Here is a 22,725-nt window from a genome sequence, read left to right on the forward strand (position 1 = left end):
TTTATCTCGAAAATGAATTTCACACTATCTATGTTGCTAGCGTTTTGCAATTCTTAATTAGTGTTGTGATACCATCGGAAATTAGGTACAGCACTACCCCGCTGCATCTGGTAACGTTAGTTTAGATTAAAAAGTAAACTATTTTGAGTAACAGTATTAAATAACTAAGAAATGTTTAGGTTCATTCCACACGGTAGTAACATTATTTTCTAAGATAATGCAAAGTATTTGTGAATCCTTGAATTTAATACTAGTTCTATATTTTTTATTCATATTTCATATCAGTATTTAAAACTTCCAGTCCAATCATGTAGAGTATTGAAGTATTTTTAGCTCGCAATTCAAGTATGATATTAACATATTGGTCTTATACAAGAATGTAATAATAAATGTAGAAGAGTGCAATGGGTATAGTTGAGTGTTTACCTTTCTATTATTTCTGTCTAACATGTTGGATGTCAGTAATTTATACAATTTATGTATAATACAAATACATAAATTCTATAAATCATCTCCATTATAATAATGTTTAAATTATTATGTACTTAGTTATTAATTATCTTGTTACTAGAAAATTTATATATATATATCAACTAGAGTAATACCTATAGTACAACATTTTTTTTTATACCACTTAGGTGGCACACAAGCATACGGCCCATCTGATCGTAAACGGTTACCGTAGCCTATGGACGCTTGAAACAACAGGAGTGTCACATGCGCGTTGCCGACCCTTAAGAAACCTTAATATAACCTTCTTGAAAAACCCCATGCTGTAGTCTCTCGAGAAAACCTCGTCAGGTAGTTCTTTCCACAATCTAAGTGTACGCGGGAGGTAGGTCTTCTGAAACCGCACTGTCCGAGACCACTTAGGTTCCAGCGTGAGGGGATGATTTCCCTGTCGATGGCGAGCGGTGCGATGGTAAAAGGTAGCCGTAGGCATCATCTGCGTAAGTTGGCACCAGATGGCGTTATGTAGTATGGGCTGTTATTTATATTTCATAATTCCCTGCTAAGTAGCAAATAACAAAATTGTGAATATACGGAAAATACATAAAAAGCAAATTTGTTTTATATAGGAGACTTGTTTTACTTTTTTAAATTGTATTCAATATTTTCTATTTCAATACCTTATAAAAAAAAGAACTATTTATATTTATACGGTAAATAATACTATTATTTATTTAACAATGTAAAGAAAAAAGCTTTTTGATGTTATTATATTCTATATTTATAGTGTCTTTATTAAGAAAAACAAGAAATATGTTTTTTGTATTCCCTTTTAGTATTGACTAAAAGAGAATATAAAATACATATTTCTTGTTTTTCTTGCCTTATTCCATTATGGGGGTTCGGTCCAATACGTCAACTTCTTCCGGCCCCTACTAGCCGTTATATCTATGTTTACTATCCTTTTATCATATAGCTCTATCTCTGTCAGTATTCATTTTTTTACCTTATGACTTATGAAATTGACGTCATGTAAAATTAATTTCTATTACACAATTGATGCATGAGTTTCCGAAATTTATTTAAAACAAATTTTTTTAATATTTTTTTTAATTTGAAATACGATAACTATAACTATTATTTACGTTAATTCTATGATCTCTTAAATGAGGTGCTTTATTGTTGAGTGAGATTAAAAATTATTTTAAAGCTTCATAATACTATATAGATAAATGTACAAATAGTAAGAAATATACAACACCTTATGAATAAGAATATGCCTGTATTGTATTATGATCTACCTCTAGATGTAATGTAATGAAAGAAAATTTATTTAATAATATATAAGTGCAATGTTTAGAATAATTAATTGAACAAATGTATTTGAATTTTAATAATGCTCTTATTGTAAATTATTGAATTGTAAATCCCTTTTTTATATAGTTAGGTAATAAGTATTTTCGATACAATTTTTAACTAATAATTCAAATGATTGACAGTATAAATTATTTTTTATTGATGAAAAAATATTCCTAATATTCGATCATTATTATTTTTTTATTTTTCCAATCTTATTGGTATTTATTAACATCACGGAACAAACTGCTCTGTTCTGTAATTAACGTAGTCCATGCCAACAAGCACAGAGATTATAGATTTACGCATACTTATAAAAATTAAAGATTTGTATATACATATGTTATATTAATATGCTTTGGTGTTTAGTGTATTTTGTATAAGTAAAATTGAACAAATTATGTACGCAGGAAACATATATACAATTTTCAACTATATAACTTGAAACGAACAAATCTATACTATCAAAAACCATAGTAATATTTTAAAAATATTTCTCTATTTAAAATTTATACCTATGGACTAGATATTTACCATACTTTTTATGATCTCCCATAATTTTATCCGTTCCAAGAATCCTAGCCTAAAATTACATGTCATACAAAAGAAATGTACCTATCTAAAAAAATTATAAAATTATGTATGTGAATAATAACATAGCAATAATTGTTCTTTTGAATAGCATTTTAAATAATATTTATACCTATTGAGTACAAATACAGCATTCCCAATCTATTACCTAATTAAGTTTCTATGACGTAAAATCACCTACTTACTTGAAAACGTAATTTAGTATCTAAATATTTGATATGTGCCTATATATGTTTAAATTAGTTAAACTAATATATTAATTAATTTAAATCTAATGCTATTGTAAATATTACAATATTAAGTAATACATTAGTAACTTTAATCGGTGGTAATACTGAATTTTTGGATATGTGTTGTGTTGAACGTGTTGAAATAAAGAAATATGTTTACAATATATAAATATTTTATTTTTAGACTACTAATACCAATATACGGCTTACTTGTGAATTTGTTTTATGTAATTGGAAAACAATTTCAACTTAATCAAATTTTATTGTTTTAAATTTATTCTTATAAAAATGACATTTAGATTTTTCTAGTTAAAAATGTATTACTACTAAGTATATAATTTACATTTTACATTTGCATTTCCCTAGAAACAAAATATCACATTTATCCTAGTTTCTTTCAAATCACATTTGAATTCAGAGTCTAAAAGAAGAATAAACGGTCTTATTCTTATTAGGTGTATTACTGACCTCTGGAATTTTTAGCTGGAATCTCCAATTATTACTTTAAAATTCATGTAATGAACGCTTATGACTTAATAAGCATTTACTAGATGGCGCCACTATATGCTGTTAATATTCGAAGTGTAAGAAGATATATGTATACCTATATAAAAGCATAAAAGTAAAATACCTTTATGCTTTTATATAGGTAATTCATTTAGTTCGTAAATTTAAACGTAAATACGTACGTTTTTTAATAGGTCACATTTTAATGAACCAGGAGTTGATAGGAATAAAGTAGAATAGAAAATTCATTATTTTTAAATAATTATTATAAGTTTACATTTTTCAAGTCAAAACTCGTGAATAAAAACTACCAACTAGCACTAATTTATTAGGGTCAAATATAAATACACAATAATATTAAATCAATCGTAGATAGATAGATTAGAGAAGACCGGTCCCTACAATCAGCACTCGTTCACGAGTATGACGTATGAGCCAGCCATCACATACTTTAGGGATCCAATGACCATAATGTCAGGTCAGTTAGCTCATTACGTAACTTTTTAGCTAGCTTAACCTATTTAGTAGGAGGGGGGGGGGTGATAATGGTACGGGGGCCCTGCCTGCGCTTACGGTTTACACTGGCGGAGCACCTGTCGTGGATGATAGGATGAGCATGAGGTCAGGTCATAACTAACCTGCCATCATGGCAAATTCACCTGAAAATTGTATATATCTACTTACCTATAAGGGCTAACTGATTCAACTTTATCGTCATGTTATCATCCTCCACTGCTGTTCCAACAGCTTGTACCGTTAGGTCAAGCGGTTACTCAATACCATATTAATCCATAAAAAAAACTAAGTACAACTCGTTACTTATTCTAAATAGTGATCCCGCCTGAACCTATAATACCTATATACGTTACGATACGTGTTAAGAAAGAAATACGAACATCTACCTACTTTAGAAATTTTAATTAGGTCAATTCTTTTTTAGAATAAAGAAAAAATAATTACAGTCAACATTCGCTGTATGATAGAATTGATAGAATTCCTGGTGAACGAGCTCGATGAAGTACTAACTGAATTCATACTCATTTCATTTAATTGGTCTCACTAGCGTAGTACAGGCAGGTAGATACACCCCGTTCCGCGATTAAAAAAAAATTCAATATCTAAGTAGGCACTTCAACATTATCCGACCGTTGTTGTATTATGCGAATGGCATACTTACATCATTTTAAAACTTTTAATATCTACTCAAAAAAATATTTATATTTTAATTGAATTTAAAAGAGAGAGAGAGACGACATCAACATACCTTTATGCTTGATATTTTTTCAAAATAAATATAAGTATTGGTATAATTTGTAAGCAAATAGGCATAGCAAAATATACCTACCAGATAGTTAAAAAAGAATATGATGGTCTGCCCTGATAATATAAGTACCTAATGAAAGTCCACTCGCTAATAACAGACCACGGGCAGGTCATCAAATTAAATTAAAATGCATATAAGTAATAGATATATACCTACATAGGTACATTGTTTTAATAAACTTTACAGAAATAAATAAATAGATGCGTCATACGATCGCTATTTTTTCACCCCTCCCCTGTCCTTGCGACAATTTGTCTCATTTATGAGACTCCCCTCTCTGGTGTAACGTCGCTTTTTTTTTACTCTGAACTAGTCTCGTTTATACATCAAATTTCGTGTTTTAATTGTTAAAATCTACTTATTAGAGTTTGAAATGAGATGGCACGAAATTTAGGACCTCCCCCACACTTACCTCTTTATCGAGAGGTAAATATGAATGGTCTAGTTATTCTATGCTCTACTATTTTTTTTTAATTACAACAATAATATCTGACAATTACTTATATAGGTAGGTCATAATATTATTTAAAAATCTATTAAAAAAATAGGTAAACTTATTTATTTATACCTAACTCCAAAAACATTAATTAAAATATTTTTTTTTATGTTAGGTACCTACTTACTATTGAAAAATTATACACAAATAATATAAGTTTTTATCGTTTTCCTATACATAAATAAGTGAGTATAGGCAACTCGTATATATCTATGTACTTACTTCACGATGTAGGTAGATAACCACTTACCACCAATAGGTATGATATTTACCTACTTAGTTACTATTTGATGTAGAAAGTAGGCAGAGGTCCTTCCTTCGTTAATGAAATAGATTTATAATTTAGTTTCGACAAATTTCAAATGCTTCGAAACTTTCATAACTTTATATCTTGTGAAAAATAAATACTACCTATTATCCAGCTGTAGGCCCAAACAGAATAACTGTTACAAATAAAAGTAGAAATATAAGGCTCTTAAAAGGGACCCTATATGTAGAAACCGATATGCTCAGTGGCACTACATTACCTTAAGTAAAGTTGCACCTCTACCTACTAAAAAATCTGACGTTGAAGTTGACTGAAGTTTTTTAACGACGAGTAAGTTTCTTCTGGGTAAAAAACTTACTTTTGCAGTATCAAGGTTATATGTACTTAACTATGTTAGATATGTAACATAATTAATTTAAATATAAGTACTTAATTGTTTCGTCAAGAGTGCGTGTATGATAATGCATGTGGAGTGTATGTGTGTGCAGCATGAGTATGGTCATTACACTGCATTATTTGTTACGTTTAGGGCTGGGATGGGCACGTCCCTATCGCTGTGGTCCTACGCTCCCTTCTTTCGCGGGTATTTGAATAGGCTCGCGCGTTGCGTAACTCGCGGCCAATGACAGCGGCAGCGTCGCCCCTGCACATGCACGGGGCGGAGTCGTTACGTCATTGCGCTCTGCCCCCGCGGTCGCGCAGCCGCCGTGACGTCACGGCCCGTCTCGCCCCGCGCTTGCAACGCGCGACGCCAGCGCCCATGCTGCTCGTGGCGCCACGAGGAAACTTCCTACAAAACACTCGTGCGCTCAAAGATGGCGGATGGGTCGCCCGAACACCGTGCCGGCCCGAAACAAATGAACAATATAACTTTTTCCGCGCCCAATCCTAAACATAGTGACACAAATAAGTGCAGTGAGGAAACATTTGAACACGATAAAGTGAAGTTATGTTTGTACACCGAACCAAAAACGAGTGAATCTTGTGAGAAAAGTGATACGCGCGGCGTGGCCGCCAATTGTACGACAGCGGTCATCACTACGAGCTCCCAAAAATCTTGTGACGCGAACACCGAGGAAGGCGAGGACAGGAAGAAGCGATGCTTCGACAGATACGACAGCTCCGAATCAGCTGACAGGTGAGTAGGTACACTGTTCTGTTAGTAAATAAGTGTAATATTGATGTTAAGTTTGCGCGGCGTCGAAAACTACGAAGTCAATGCTCCAGTAACCGGAGGCTGTTCTGTTTTCGATGTCATGGTCATTGTGTAAAATGTTGGTGTTGCTAGGCCGTGATGGTACGGTTGAATGCCCTCTAAACAGTTTGCTAGGCTGCGAGGCGAGCCGGAGCGGAGACGCGACGCAGCATTATTTGTTAAATAATCGCCGAGAATCGTGCCCGTAATAATAGTGAGAAGTTGTGACGACTAATTTTCAATGGGCTATCTTCTTTAACTATGGTATATATTAATTGACGTAAACTAGACGAACCTAGACAATAAACAACATCAACAACATAGTACTTACCCATCTGTTTTTGACATTAGCTTAGTAGGTAGGTATTTAGTTATATATGGAAAGAATATTATAGTCACTTTAGTCGTATTGTTACGTAACGGTACGTCATACCAAATTTCAAATGTTTAGAAATGTATTTTGCAAACTTGTAGGATACCCTTTTTAATGGAATATCCTGATACCTCAATAATCTTGCCTCTAAATTAACTTAAGTTATATTTTTGATCTAATCTTAGCTAAATTAATGAGTTTAACCTTCAGTGAATTAAAACCAACAACTAGGTACCTACTCAATTATTATAGTAACAAATAATTAAGTATTTACATTGCATTCAATAGTAGGTTTTCTTCTATGATTTGATTATCTATGACTGTGATTCTGTGTGTGATCTATTTTAGACAATTAAAACTGAGCTTACAAAGTTACTTCATTATATATTGGTGTATGTGTAGGTATACTTAGATAGGTACCTACTTCCAAATCAAATTCAGTTACAAGTTCAAGATTAGAAAGCTAGGTGAAATCAACTTTCTCATCTTAATTATTATTATAATCGCTTACATCTAGCTCTCAATTACATTGCATTGCATATTTCTTTTATCACTAAAATTATCCTGACAGGGTACCTTAGTTTCATGAGTGCGCTTATAAGTAATATTAGCTTCAATTTTGTATTTTAGAATACTATTTGTATGTAAATCAGTCATCTACTCATTCCCTAATGATTGTTGTATATTTTATTAAAAAGCATGATAATGGTGTACAGTATGCGGTATATGTTGGTTTGTAACAATATAGGATAATAGGATTTTCATGAATTATACACATCATGTTGACTTTCGAGGAATTTCATGGTGGTTTTCAGGGTATCCTGTATGGAGGCCAACCTAACATGGTACATTGCTTTCACTGATAATACTCCTATGCTACTAATAGCTATTTTCCCTCCATTATAATTGTACAATGTCAAGTAATTAGTAATCAAAACTCTATGATTTTTTTCTCATTTTTGTGTAACTAGAATGAGGTGGTAAGATAGTAATGCCTTAATCTTTTTAAAATGATAATGGTTTGGATCAAAACAGTATTCTGATTATAAGCGAATGGTCATAAGTGCTTCCAAACCAGCACAAACCAAGTTAAGCTCTATTATATATTTTCATTGCAGTTGTTTCTTGTTTGAGGTTTTAGCAAACATGTGGATGTATCATGTCGAGTAAAATTACTATAACAGATTATAGACACTTACTGCAAAATAATATATTTATTGTATTACAAATATATTACTTTGCCAGAAGTTACAATAATATTATACTTAAAATGTTAAATAATTTATGTATACTATTAAAGTTGAACTTGATTTAAATTTTTATGTATATTAGTACCAATGTTAGTTGATATTATCAGTTTTAATTTATCTCTATAGGCCTCACTCCTTAATCTAAGAATTTGTCACTATATTTCATCAAAATATATTTAGATAATGATTAAAAAAAATGAAATATCATTCATTATCACTATCACTGATATACTTTGGTGATATGAAAGTTATGAGTTATAGTATTACTTATCTAATACCTACCTAAACAATTATATATTATACTGACATTGTATCATAATGCTATAATAATATACAACAAAACAAAAGGAGATCATTACCAGAATGATAGATAGTGCCACACCACAACATTATTTAAAAAATGAGAATGTGAAGAAATTGTGATTGTTATTAAGTTTTGTTTTTAATAAGTTCGTCAGAACAGAGGAACAACATTGACATTTATTATTATTTGACATTGGGCATTGACCTTAATTTTTGTAATTTATATTATAAAAAACAGGACTTGTATCCAGAGCCGTAAAACAAATTAATAAAAAAAATCTCCAAATTTTTCTCGCAATCGGCCAATTTCAGGTTTAAAGAAAAAACACATACACACGATATACGATTTTATCATAAAAAAGTGTCAAAAAACAATATTTTCACTAAACGTCAACGTCATGTTTTCGGCAAGATCTTTCGTTTTACATTATGTTATCTGTGGTTTTGTTCTCTGTGATGGATACCTTATTGGCGCAAATGCACGCGTTGTGTTGATTGGTTGTTAGCTAGTGAAATGAAGATATGGCGAATGGCGCAAACGCACGCGATATCTTGATTGGTTGTTAGCTAGTGAAATGTAAAGATGACGAATAAGTATTCAACCGCATAAAGATAACCTTGTATTTCCATTTTGAACCCCTTACAACCCTTTTTACGCATTAAAAAGTAGCCTATGTCCTTCCTCGGCGTCTAGACTATCTGCGTACTAAATTTCATTTAAATCGGTTCAGTAGTTTTGGCGTGAAAGCGAGACAGACAGACAGAGTTACTTTCGCATTTATAATATTAGTAAGGATTATATTAAAACTATGTCCTGGGGTTATGCCTACTTAAACTGTTTTAATCTACAATGTGATCTATCTGTTATCAAATTTCATTCAAATCGATCCATCCATTTAAGTGTGATTGAGAAACAAACACCAAAATCAACATATGTAATATTAGAATCCCGCTAGCGTCAACCCTCAGCGCCGCATACCGTAGACACGCGATGACTGCATCCAACCCACTACGCCCAACCCCTTCACCATGCTCTGAACATGTAATTCGTTACCCAATTGTATAAAACTGTAATACTGGTCAATCCTTTAATAAGAGCATAACATGATGACGGCCTCGGTGGTCTAGCGGTTTAACACACCGCCTTATTTGCGATGGTCGCGGGTACATAATCTATTAAAAAATCCTGGTTTAATAATATAAGTAAGTGGTCAAATATAGGTCACTCAGTATTGACCGATAACATGTTACTCGTGTTCAAGTAAGGTGTGGTTTAGTTTTGAATCTTGTCCATTATTGTTTGTCCATATTTGTTGTTTTATTTCCTTTTATTTATATTTTAATTTGATTTATATTTTAAAGAGGAGATTCATACTTGCGTCCTGTTTTTATTAAGTTATGACAACAAAGGCTAATTTAAAATGAGAAAATGAGTAATTTTACATATTACATTAATTACGCAATTATTTTATTACTTATACAGCTTAAATAATTAGTTATACAACGACCAAAATATCGGAATACTAGGAACAATAGAAATATCGGTACCCCATATGGTACACTCACACGGGAGTCGAATTTCATGTTTCAGTTTTTTTCCATAAAACATAATGTTGATCGAACATTGACAGGTAGCAAGTACATCTAATATTTTCAAATTAAACAAGTATAACATTAGTACGTGGAAATATATGTTATCTAAGGTTCAAATCAAACAGTTCGATAACAAACCACTTAAAAAGCTGATGTCACCAATTCGCAAATTGCACCTAACGTGATAACAAGATGTATACATATAGTATATGTTGTATTGTATGAAATATATTTTAACATACACACATATTACATTAGCCAACATATCAGTGACATTATACTCATAACAACACATTTTTGTACTCACTCTATTCTCCCAAATTTGAATTTAAAAATGAATCTGCATTATTGTACTCATGTATAACCGCGTATTTGAAAAGAAGACGAGCTGAGTTTCTTGTCAGTTCTTCTCATCTCGTAATCATTCCGAACTGACGGTTGATTTGATATATCACAGGAGTGTAAGAGACTTATATGAATAAAGATATTTTTAATTTGAATTTGTAAATTATCAAAAAAAGACAATCATCATTATGGGTCCTTTAAAATATATTTTTTAAATATAGTACTTACTATTGAAAACATAAATTATTAGTATTAATGAGACCCGGTTACCGTTAAACATTAACATATTTCTTCCGGGGTAAGTACTTACGCTTGTCAAAGTTATCTGGTAGATACGGCTTCAAATCCTGTTATATTAAGCTGTTGGAATTATATTTTCTATATTAATATATCTACGAACGGGTAGTTAATTAATGAAATTATAAAGTAACTAGATGTGCCCGCGACTTCATCCGCGTAAATTGTCGATACTTCCATATAAGCTTTCATCTCAGCTTTCAACCCCTTGCAACCCTTTTTTTGGATTAAAAAGTATCCTATATCCTTTCTCAGGTTTTAGACTACCTGTGTACCAAGTTTCATTTAAATCGGTTCAGAAGTTTTTGCGTGAAAGCGAGACAGACAGACAGAGTTACTTTCGCATTTATAATATTACTAAGGATTTATTTAATCAAATAAATTTGACGCAATAATACGAGTAATGATATTTATGTAACACGTAACTTTAATATATAGGTATAATTATAGGTAATATATGTATGTTAATATTCTAATTTTTTAATAGGTTGCCAAAAACGATAGAGTTGATATATTATAAGTATAAAGGTCATTGACATCCAGTATAATCTGTCACCCTGAAAAGGACTCGATGTGAAGATAAGTATGGCTTAATCTATCTTACTAAAATATTAGGTACGTGCATAGTCTATTTTTATAACGTCAGTTATCGGGGGGAAGGTGGTTGTTGGTAATGTGGACTAATAACCACATTGCTAGCAATATTACCCTGACAAGTTGACTTCCATGCGGTTACCCTGGTAAATTTCCATTTGCGAACTGATTTGACTTCATGCTCATTTTATCAGCCCCGTATCTAGCGTATACTGTTAGCACAGGCGGGTGCATCATCCCATCATTATCCATAAAAACATCGATTATTTAATTTTAATAGTCTTATTAAGTAATGTCTTTCTGTTTTTTTTTTATTTGATGATAGAATGGTGCTTATACTAACTGTACAGATATGCTGGCGAGGCACCAATGGTTAATACAATGAGGATGAAGTCATATGAGTGAGCCAGCCATTATGAATTTGTCAAGAATTAAACACGAGGAGTTCTAGAAAGATCGTGTAGATATCAACCTGATAAAGTGGATTGCTAGCCATGGGGCCATAATTCCCCATTCCTAACAATCCCCTTCTCCCATCTTGTTCATTAGGTAACAAGTACTTACAATATAAGTGAGTACACATAATTATCAATTGTGATAACTTCTTATCTTACCAATAACTTGAAGGAATCCCTATTTACCAGTAGCTAATATTTAATTAATTTTAGTTGTATATTACAAATTAATATATATCATGTTCTTGGAAGTAATACTACTTGAAGTATATATTATTTTCATGATTGTATTGCTTGCGATAACTATGACGGATGAACTTTTCTGTAGGTATATACGAGTATATAAAGAGAGTGCAAGAAATCTAACCTGCGACCGTCGGTAGTAAAGCGGTGTGCTAAACATCAAGACCACCGAGGCCGTTCTTTTAAATGCAAATATTTATGTCTACTTCACGTAATTGGCTCTTACTTTTGTATTTTTTTTATATCTTAGATTTGTAAAAGAGCGTTGACTTTTGACACGTACCTATTCTTACTTCTTCCATGTGTTCATGACATGCAGGTCTCACACATTCGTGTCACCATTACGTAAATAAACACAATGACTTTTTCTATATTAATAATGATAATTTTAAGTGTCTAATTTATAAAAAACCTGTACTATCTTATTTTAAAATATTGTCATTTACACTTGTAATTATCCGTTCGTACTCTATCACATCTCTATTATTCAATTGTCAAATCTATTAAAGAAAATGACATGTAGTAACGTCATTGTAAACTTTTACAGCTGCCTATTTCAACTCTAGGTGAGAAAGTTCGAGGATAAATTGACGTACTTAGGTAGGTACGAAACGAAACGTGCAAGTTTGTTAGTGGATCGGTAGGTAGGGCGTTCACGCGAACCTAAGCCACAAAGGGTGAGCTGTAAAATAAAAAATAGGAGTTCTAACCGGGCGCGCCGGGGGACAGCGAACGGGTTCCCGAACGCGCCATGGTATGTAGCCGGTACGAGATACTTTTGTGCTGCGACTGTGTACGTGACTTTGTTCACTTAACCGGATTATAGGACAACTGCGATAAGAAGACATCAAGTTGCCTGTCTTTCGTTTTTTTTATTAAAATTATTAAGTTTTCAGCCAATACGTAACAAATAGACAAATTCATTTCAATATTACTGAATTATATAGGTATTAATTTAAAAAAATAGCGCAACGATGCTTAGAAACGCAGGTAGAGACAATTTTAACATGTAATAATAGCTACGAATAGTAACATACTATATACCTACGTAAATAACATTGGCAATAAAACATTTTTTTATTTTACGACCTTATTGTCCGTAGACATATTTTTTTATATAAAAAAATGCATTCCTTAAAAATTGCCAATTACGTATATATTTTATAAATTAAAATACAATGTCGTATCCATTAAAAATTATGTTTCTGTTTTAACAAGTTTTATTTGCGCATGAACATAGTTTTGCAGCATTACCAATGTGTGATAATGACATTGTCTGGCAGGTGTTTTTCAAGTACACCTGCTTCTAATCGAATATTGCTTTATTGAATATTCGGTAATTTGTATAAGTTATATGTCTATGATACATTATAAATAAATTAATGATGAAGTCTAGACGGTACATGAATATTTATAAAAAATATAGCTAATATAGTTAAATGGACGCTGAGTCAGAATGCATAGACGATATTTTGTTTATTAAAAATATTGCGCATTAAGATTAGACAGAATTGCTTATAACTACGTATAAACTAGTTATTTCCGTTGTACTGTACGTCCTATTCGTCGGGAACTTTCTGTAGTGTCGCATTCCTTATATTTGCAATGCAATTTTATCTCCTATTTCACGTCGATAAGTCATTAATTTCAAGTAATGCAAAAATGATCGTTAAAATAGTTGTAATAAGAACTAAGATTTCGCAAGACACAAAACATTCTTTTAGGTGTTAAGTCCGTCAAATATTTACCATATTTATACGTATATTAGGGCATTAGTGCTGAAATAAATAGTCGAAGTAATATCCCGTTGAAACAGTAAATGATAGGTATACCTATATACTAAATTTATATAAGACCTTTTTTCTAACTATATGTACGAACAATTTTGTACGGCATACTTTACAAGTACGCTTTGGACATGAACGATTCTTCGAAAATGTAACATCTGAAATAGATAATTTAATTTAAACGAGTAATAGATTAATTACGTTATATCAGACAGCTACATACAATGCAGCGTCCGCTCGACCGGTCCCGTCCCCCTCTTGCCTCCCATGCGGCCGTCGTCCCCCTGTCATTAGAAGCGTGCGCGGGCGCATTGGCCCTTGCTGTTGTTCATACCCTATAGTACTGGGAAATTCTGTGTTGTGATTTTATATTGACGTTTCTTAGAATAAATCGTATCTTATTAAAATAATACTAAAACAAATAGCAAATGTAGTTTGACTGACTGAATGACTATTTCTCTACATGCCTATAGATCTAGATCATTTTTTGACCATTCATTTTAGTAATAAACATTTTTTGTATAGCTTAAATAAACCATTCTTATTTAAAACAAATGAACAAATTTGCATTGACGTCACCTTGTTTATAAAGCTTTAAATTATAATATCAACCGACTTAGTAAAGAAGGAGACTTACTTTTGCCATCGTTTCCGTACTCTGCGATACGTGACGTCTCATAAGAGGTTGTAAATTTAAAAAATATATAATAAATGTAATAATTTTTTTTATTAATTATACACATCTGTTTAAATGTTTTTTTTTTGTTTGTGTGAATTTTACCATGTTCTTTATGAATATTAATAGATTTAGATGTAATCTCTTGCAATCGATAACGTTCACTTCCATGTCAGTTCCATACTGTTAATCCGTTCAGTGATTTATTTGTGTAAAAGTAACAGACAGACATTTATACTATTACTATAAATTTTGTATCGAGTCTTGTTCGGCGTATCTTAACTTATCGGGGTCAAGATGGAAAAGCCGTACAATTAGTTGTTCTCCGACTAATTTATAAATAAAACATGCGGATACAAATATATTATATTTATAACTAAATCATTATGTATATCGTAACATAGTCTACAGACTACGCAAAAGTGTGGTTACAAATAAAATGATCGGCGTTGGAGATGAGGAATTCCTGTCTTTGTGATCCGACAAGTTTGTAATGACACTGGTCCAGTCAGGTAGAATATGAGTCATCAGCCAGTTTGGTCGTTCAACTTTCGTTATTGTTTATTTATATTTTATTGTTTGTACATTGACGCGTGCGCAGCTCCGATACCCGTAAATCATTGAGATGTAGGTGCTGGTATGACAGATTGGCAAACAAGATGATGCTAAATAGAACTAGTTTCTAACCAGAGTCGATGAATAGCAATTAATAAATAAAAGTGATCTTAATTTCAAAATTACAAATGATCGCCGAGTACAGATGTGTAACTAGGGGGAAAGGCGATTTGTTTCTAATGTGGACTAATGACCCCAATGCTATCAATGTATCATATCAAGTTGACCTCTACGCGGTTAGCTCAGGAAATCATCATGATAAATTCCTGCTGAATTTGCCAGCGTAAACCGTTAGTGCAGGCGAAAGCGTCATACCAGTATGCCATAAAAAAATAGGTATTGTGCATATAATTTTATATGCCTAGAGTGATCTGCTTTTGAGAAATCTATTTGTATTATACAAGGTCCGTACCGTTGTTGTAACAAAGTAAATCAGAAAAAATACACCTATAAAAATGGGGTATGATTCTTCCCGTAAACTGATTTTTATTGCGCCTTTTTCTCAGTTCACATGGAACGAACTTTAATGTATATACTCGTATTAAAAAAGAAGCAGAAAATCGTAGTACCTATTTATAAATTAAAATAGGAGTGGTTGTCAATCCAGATGCTGTTTGTTTGGCGGAACTAATATTTAAAAAGTATATACAAAACGGTAGAATTAAGGTAGTCCCTCTTTTTTGAAAACGTTTCTATCGTTATTTTACGCCAAATTATCTTAAAAGCAGTCAGTTATTGTACCAGTTTATGTCAAATTATCTAGATGGCGCTACGTTATTTATTGAGTTTGGTGTCTACTACCATATTTTGTAACGTCACTCAGTCGATGTGTTTCAATGTGGTTTGGACAAGAAACAAATGCTGCCCCCATTTCTTTTGAAATTAGACCATAAATGAAACCGTGAGGTATATCTTGTCTAGAATGTATCAAGTAGCTTATTATTATTATTATTGTTATCGATATAAAATCTAAAACTTCTTCACCTTTTAAAGGCCTTTGAACTTATATATATGTTATGTTATATTACTGGGTAAAACCCCAAGGAGACGTTCAGTAAACAATGACGTTTGAGTCATCTTGATTGAAATTCGTAGCATTTTAAAAATCCTCAAACGTTTGTAACGCATGATTTTGTTTGTAAATGATCAAATTATACACATTTTTGATGATAACATAGTGTTATATTATTTTGAAAAAAAATGCGATAGTTATTCATCCGATTTCAAAAGCAATGTGATATTACAACCTCTAAGAAAAGTATATATACACCTTCCTAAAAGTCCGGTAACTAGTATTGCCTGTATGTACCTACTCATAGGCGGTGGAAATCACTTGCCACACGAGAGACGAAGGCTCGTCCGCACTCTATGCTAAAAAATATAATTAGATCTAAAAACAGCTGAAAATCAGGGCTGTGGTGTTATACTCGTACCTGTTATGCTAGAACTTGCATGCTTAGTGGGAGCGATTTTTTGAGTTCACAAAGTATTTTTGTTAAAGTAGAATAAAACAACTAATTAGTTATTTTTAGTCCTACAATGCAATGCCGAAAAATAATTTTTGCTCTCAATGTACTCCAGTAGTTTTGCCATAGATTTTTTTTCTACAGCAGAATAATTCGTTTAAATGAAGATCATTGACAAATCGTATCAGAGTCTGGTTGAATTCCCTACGTAAATACTGTGTCTGAGACAGGAAGACGGGCTATTGTCTCAAAGCCATTTCCCAAAGGATGCCTGGATGGAATTCGGAAGACGTTATGCTGTCTGCTTGAACTCTGCAGTTCTGTACACATACTATATGTATCTATAATCTACAAACTAGGTACTGGTACCTATCTAAATTTAAGTACAGTCCTGTACAAGGTATATACTAACTTGAGACGATTTTAATCGCATTCTCTTCTTATTTATTTATTTTATGTACATTTTTGAAATATAAATAGTTACCCAGCTTAGCATAGACGGATGTAATTCTGGCAGATAGTACTAGAGACCTCTAATTTTTTTAGATAATAAATATAATCCATATCACTTGCTCATATTTAGTTTTTATAGGTTAATTATTAGTTTTAAATATAGGTTTTATAGGTAGATTCTCAAAATCAGTTAAGTAGATTAGTTATTGAAGGTTTTACAACGTGAAATTTATTACTTGCCTAAAAAAATAATATTAGATTTTATAATTACAAAAACATATACATTATTGTAATTTTGGAATTTAATATCAATATCTAAAAAAACTTGATTGGTAAGATTCATTGCATACATTAACTATTTTCATATTATTCACTAATTACTGTTATTAATATTTTATACAAAAAAATGAGTAAACATATATTAAGCGAATATACTTGGATCGTCCTCCAACCAACAAAAAGTGACCTATGATTTCCGAGATGCAATTCTGATGTCATCAAAGTGTGCACAGCCTGGAGGTATTGTGCCAGATTTATTGCCTGTAATTTAGATAATAGGGAAGCGTGTAGCATGGCAGATCGCGCGTATAAACCCTAATTGCAGATTTGGGATCGTGGATTGTAACATAGCAAACTATTCAAAGTGCAGCTATGCAAAAATATTTATTAGAAGTTATTTTAATTGGCTCAATTCTTCTTTTTTAGAACAGAATAATATATGACATTCATATATTTGTATTTAATTATGATAATATCTTACTAATATTATAAAAGCGAAAGTATAATAAAGTATATTGTGAGTATCGATGGATGTATGTTACTCTTTCATGCAAAAAGGCTTATACATTAGAATGTCATATAGGCTATAATTTACATAGATGTTATGCTATGTATATTGGGTGAAATATAATAATAAATGTCAAGTAAGTGTGGTCGCGGGTCGGCTAGTCTTTAATAAATCACGTGCTAGTACTCGTATAAAGATAATATTCACTTTCGTTGATATTAAAATATTTATAGTCGTACATTTATAAGACCATTATAATATGTTCGAATGCCAAAGGTGAATGATATGGGGACAAACTAAAGCAGGTGTAGTGGCCGGCAGCTGCACGCGCACAATGTAACTTTTTGCAATATATTTTAAATGAAAATTACTCATCAAACTTGTGACTGCAATTTATGAAACGATATCAATTACTTCTACACTTTTGGAACAAACACAACAATCCGTTTGACATCAACTCGAGTTGACAGTCTTAAAACTAAAGGTACAAAATACGATACAATGGCGTAAATGAAAGAGATAAGATCAAAATGATGTTATATTAAACAAAGGTAAAGGACATTGGCTTTAGTCGTGTTGATAATGGAGATTGTAAACACTTCGAGGAACTTTGAATACATTATATAGATGCACAAAATACATACTTATTTCACGTATTTTACTTTGTCCAATGTATTGCTTATCTTCGTTAATAGTTAATACCTTATAATAATATATGATGGAAGACATGACGTCTTAGTCCTTTGGAAACACAACGCTTGAGTTGTATCACGGGTGTCACATGATAACGTTATAGCCGTAATATTATTCATGTATATAGGCGAAGGATACAGTAGGTATACATCTTACCGTCAGGTGGACTGTCAGTTTGTTTACCATTCCTATTAGATAAAAAAATATAAAAAGGTACGATGGGTGTGGTAATATAAAGATTGAAAATCTGCGCAATACAAACAATGTGCCTTGTGAGTTTATATATTTAGTTTTATGTAGCAAAGGCAAAGAATAATACAATTGTTACTGATACTGAAACTAAGTGTAGTTTAAGGTGCACAGATATATTTTATACAATTAGGTATTATTTTATGGAAGTGCATTTCATTATAATGAATTAAACGGAATAATTATATTATTCCGTTTAATTCTCCTAACTTTCCTACCGTGTAAGACGACAAATTTCTGTGTGGAAACCTGACCACTACTGGAAGCGTTTTGACTTTTTCTAGTAGTGCTTAAATTCCGACCGTTATTGTATCTGCGCTACACTAAATATATGTGATCTCGCACATGTTAATGGTAGCGGAATTAAACAAAATAATATAAATCCATTAAGTTTGCTTCTGTTAAAGAAGTTTAGCCACATTACAACTGCAAGGCTACTAGTATAATGTGAGAAAACAAGACTGAGTCTGCTCCGGACCATCTCGGGCGGTCACTTAGAGTCGTCCCGTCGAACCGATAATTGCATTAGCAAGAAACCAGTTTCTTTCTACCGCGCATGCCCTTTGACTGCACTGATTCTTTGTGACGTGAAACACGAGAGATGCTCTCTGGGTGTAAAATAGATAACATCAATGAGTAAAGTAGTACGTTGCATTAGTATAATGTGTCTGTTCAATTTTTTTTGACACTTCAAATATCGTTTTGTATTAGTTCTGAATGAATTTCTTTATGTAGGTATACTGTGATTTATTTTATATGTAAAATGGGGATAACAGTTGTAAAGTAAACACACCAATTATACGGTCCCCAAAAATATACAGACATTCCCAGAATATTCCGTATTAGAGTAACTTTAGAGAAGTTTATATTTATTTATACACATTTCATAGTCTATAAATAGATGCTTTATATAAATTAGAACTGTAAAATTTGTGTTGACAGTGTGTGATAATATTATTCATCCGGTAGCAAAAATTTACATCAAAATCAAATATGTAGCTAGTTTCATTGCTACAATACGACTGAGAAATAAGGAGCTATGTCGATTTATTGATAGCCATCGATCAGTCGGACGTTGTATTGTCGGAGAGAATTCCTCTATCGGACGGAGGCTCGGAATTTAGTGAGCGATTCAACCGTTCAGCTTTATGAATTGCTTTACAATTCTCTCATATTAAGAAATAGGCTTTCATTAATCAGCATTAATTTAAAATAGATTTATTTCTATTACACTCCAAGATTGTTTATAGTAGGTATTAGTTGCTGCATGTGTGGTGTTTGTTGTTAACTTGAAGTTTTTAAAAGTCATTTTTAGTGCATACATATATACATATATTTTGAAATAAACCTTTGATATCAGTTGGTCTGGAATATGTTATAACTAAAGATCACGATCACTTATATCACGATGTACAGTTAATTATAGACTACTAGGATAGTCCTCTGACAAGTTGTTTACGTCTTTTCTGAGGGTAGAGACAGCGTCGTAGAATTACTTTCTCTCTGATTACATCATCCGTGTCGATTTTGCATAATGGAGGGCATCATGGAACGTGGTGTCCGCTGGATACCACGTCCCGCGAGAGGAGCAAATTTGGTCAGACAATCTTGTGGACCTCGGTCCCTATGACGTTTGCTATTCACCCTGCTAGTCACCATAAACTCCTTCAGGTTACTTTCTTCCCGGGAGATGAAATATGCGGCTAGGATACTAAAAAATAATAATTATGATTGGATTCAATAGACATGACTCATCGTCTATATGAATCCAGGATGTACCGAATGAATTCGATCAGCTTTTTTTGGAACTGCTCGTTATGTGAGCATTGAAAAGTATGTCGATACGATGAGAAAAAACTGCCTATAGTGCGGTCATCGACTCTCGAAGCTGGAATTGGTGTAAATGATGTTACAGGTACCTATATCATTGCATATTTATGTTACAGCAATGTATGGAATGGTGGAAACATACGTAAGTATCACGTTCTTACTACCGTGGGATTTAAAAGGTTACGACTTGAACAAAAACACGTGTACCTACTTATTCTTTCTACAAGAAAGAAAGTGAAACAGTACTAGAGCCATTGTCCAAGATGTATTCAAAGTTTCACGAAGTGCCAACAATCAACAGAATATTTAGAACGATGACACGTAATATTTCTTTTGTAAATAATTTTAGAAGTGTAAGAGAAAATCTATTACGATACTAAGGTACTGTAAAATAAACACATTGATTTTTCAATAAAACTTGTAAGTAAACAAAACTAAGCTGTCTAAAATCTAAATTGTCATTCCTGTTTTAGTATGTTTGATTACTGAATATATCGAAATCCTATAATTACGAATTTTTATTGGGTGTGACACCTTTTGCTTGGCCATTTATACCTCGATATCATTTTACATGTTTCGTTAACGGAAACCCTGCCAATATTTTGTGCACTTAAATTATTCCGCCGAGCCCTTCAATTCAACCACAAAATTGTACCTTTCTGTGCTGATACAAGGTATTATTAATTTGGCATTACAACGGTCGCTAATTTCGCGTGATATAATTCGAGAATGTTTGCCCCGGGGCCTGGGGTAAACACCAATTAATCCTGGCAACACGATACGTTGCCAGGGAAAAGAGGAGAGGGGTGGGATCCCTCCCTACTACTGGCAGATTGCTGCATAATCCCGCTGCATTTCTACTGCTTCCAATGCAATCGCCTAAGAGAGGGCGTGGATTGAGGGGTAATTTTGAATGGATGACATTGCTTGATATATTTTTCTTTTCGTGTTTGTAAATCAATCAAATTTGATATTTTGATGATGTATTGTGTTTCAAAATGCTACTCATGTCAATTAAAAAACCTATTTTCTTAATAATTTGACAATTAAAATAAAATAAGTAATCACTCTATTTATTGCTGAAAACTGCATTAAAATCCGTGGCGTAGTTTAAAAGATCTAAGCGTTCAGATAGCAGCGGCGACTTTGTTGTATACTATGTAAATACACAAAATGTGATAATGATATAAAACTATACCAGGATTGCTAAACAAAGACAAATCTAAGCAATCGTGATTTTAAATACATGTCTGTATAATATAACAATCTTTTTGGACCTCGATTAAATAAACAATATTATTCTTGGCCTTCGACAGGTTAATGCTTTCATGACATTCGAATCACCGCTGGTCAATATCTCATCAGTTATGTAACCTGCAAGGTTATCGATGAAAAATAAACGAGTGTTCCCAAAGTATGTCGTCGTTCACAACAAACCAATCGTTCACAAGTTGAACTAATGATGTGACTGTGTCCAAAAGTATCGTTTCGCATTCGACAAGGCTCGGAGACAGCGGTGGGGTACTGGGACTATTTGGGACCCTAAATATTTTTTTTACGTTTACGCTTGCTTGCACACGGTATTTTATTATTTAATTCTGCTTCTTCACGCTCATTGTCATTTGTTTAGCTGACTTGACAGTTCAGAAGTGCTGTCGCCTATGCTATAAAATTCGACCGTTTTACATTAGTGTTCGGTAGACGCCGTGAGTCTCAGTTTTCAAACTTTACGATTGCCATCAAACTTTGCCCCCTTTCATTAGACTCGATGTACTAAAGTTATTTCGTAATTGCTTTGACTAAATCAAATTGAATGGTTGCGAAAGTAATTAGAAGCAGTATTTATTTTTTAAATTATATATCTTACATGTTTATCAATGTCAATTCGTGTGTTCTTATTACAGTATCTGTTAAGTGATAATTAGGATAATGTATCAGCACTATTTTACTGCACATTCGGCACTTATATGTAAACATTTTCAGACAATACGTGTTTATTCTACATATTTTGTGTCTATCCTTTTTAGGTCATTATCTAAAAGTTTATTAACCCTATCTGGTATAGTTATAGGTATAGCTTAATTATTATATTATAAATATGTTGTTTACAGTTCTCTGTAATATAAAGTGCGGCGGTATTTGGTCAAGCCACCCTCCGTGAGCTAAAGATCCATGTTTAATTAAGAAATTAAATATACTCAAAACAAATTCATAACAGTAATATTATGTGACAGCGAATGTCACACAATATCTAACTGTATACAACAGTTATCCGATAATTGGTATTTCTTGTTCGATT

The 22,725-nt window shown here is 32.5% G+C and overlaps 1 protein-coding gene across 1 annotated transcript in view; it reads left to right on the forward strand.

Moving 5' to 3' along the window:
• The first annotated feature begins 6,037 nt into the window (after positions 1-6,037).
• The window catches only part of LOC131853343 (uncharacterized), a 143,140-nt gene continuing 126,452 nt past the window's right edge, over positions 6,038-22,725 (forward strand). The window contains exon 1 of the mRNA XM_059204209.1: positions 6,038-6,360. Within this exon, the coding sequence (XP_059060192.1) occupies positions 6,038-6,360 (323 nt within the window). The remainder of the gene's footprint in view (positions 6,361-22,725) is intronic.

The sequence above is a fragment of the Achroia grisella genome, unplaced genomic scaffold (assembly GCF_030625045.1).
Source record: "Achroia grisella isolate CSIRO2021 unplaced genomic scaffold, CSIRO_AGI_Agris_v1 utg900, whole genome shotgun sequence".
Classification (NCBI taxonomy): domain Eukaryota; kingdom Metazoa; phylum Arthropoda; class Insecta; order Lepidoptera; family Pyralidae; genus Achroia; species Achroia grisella.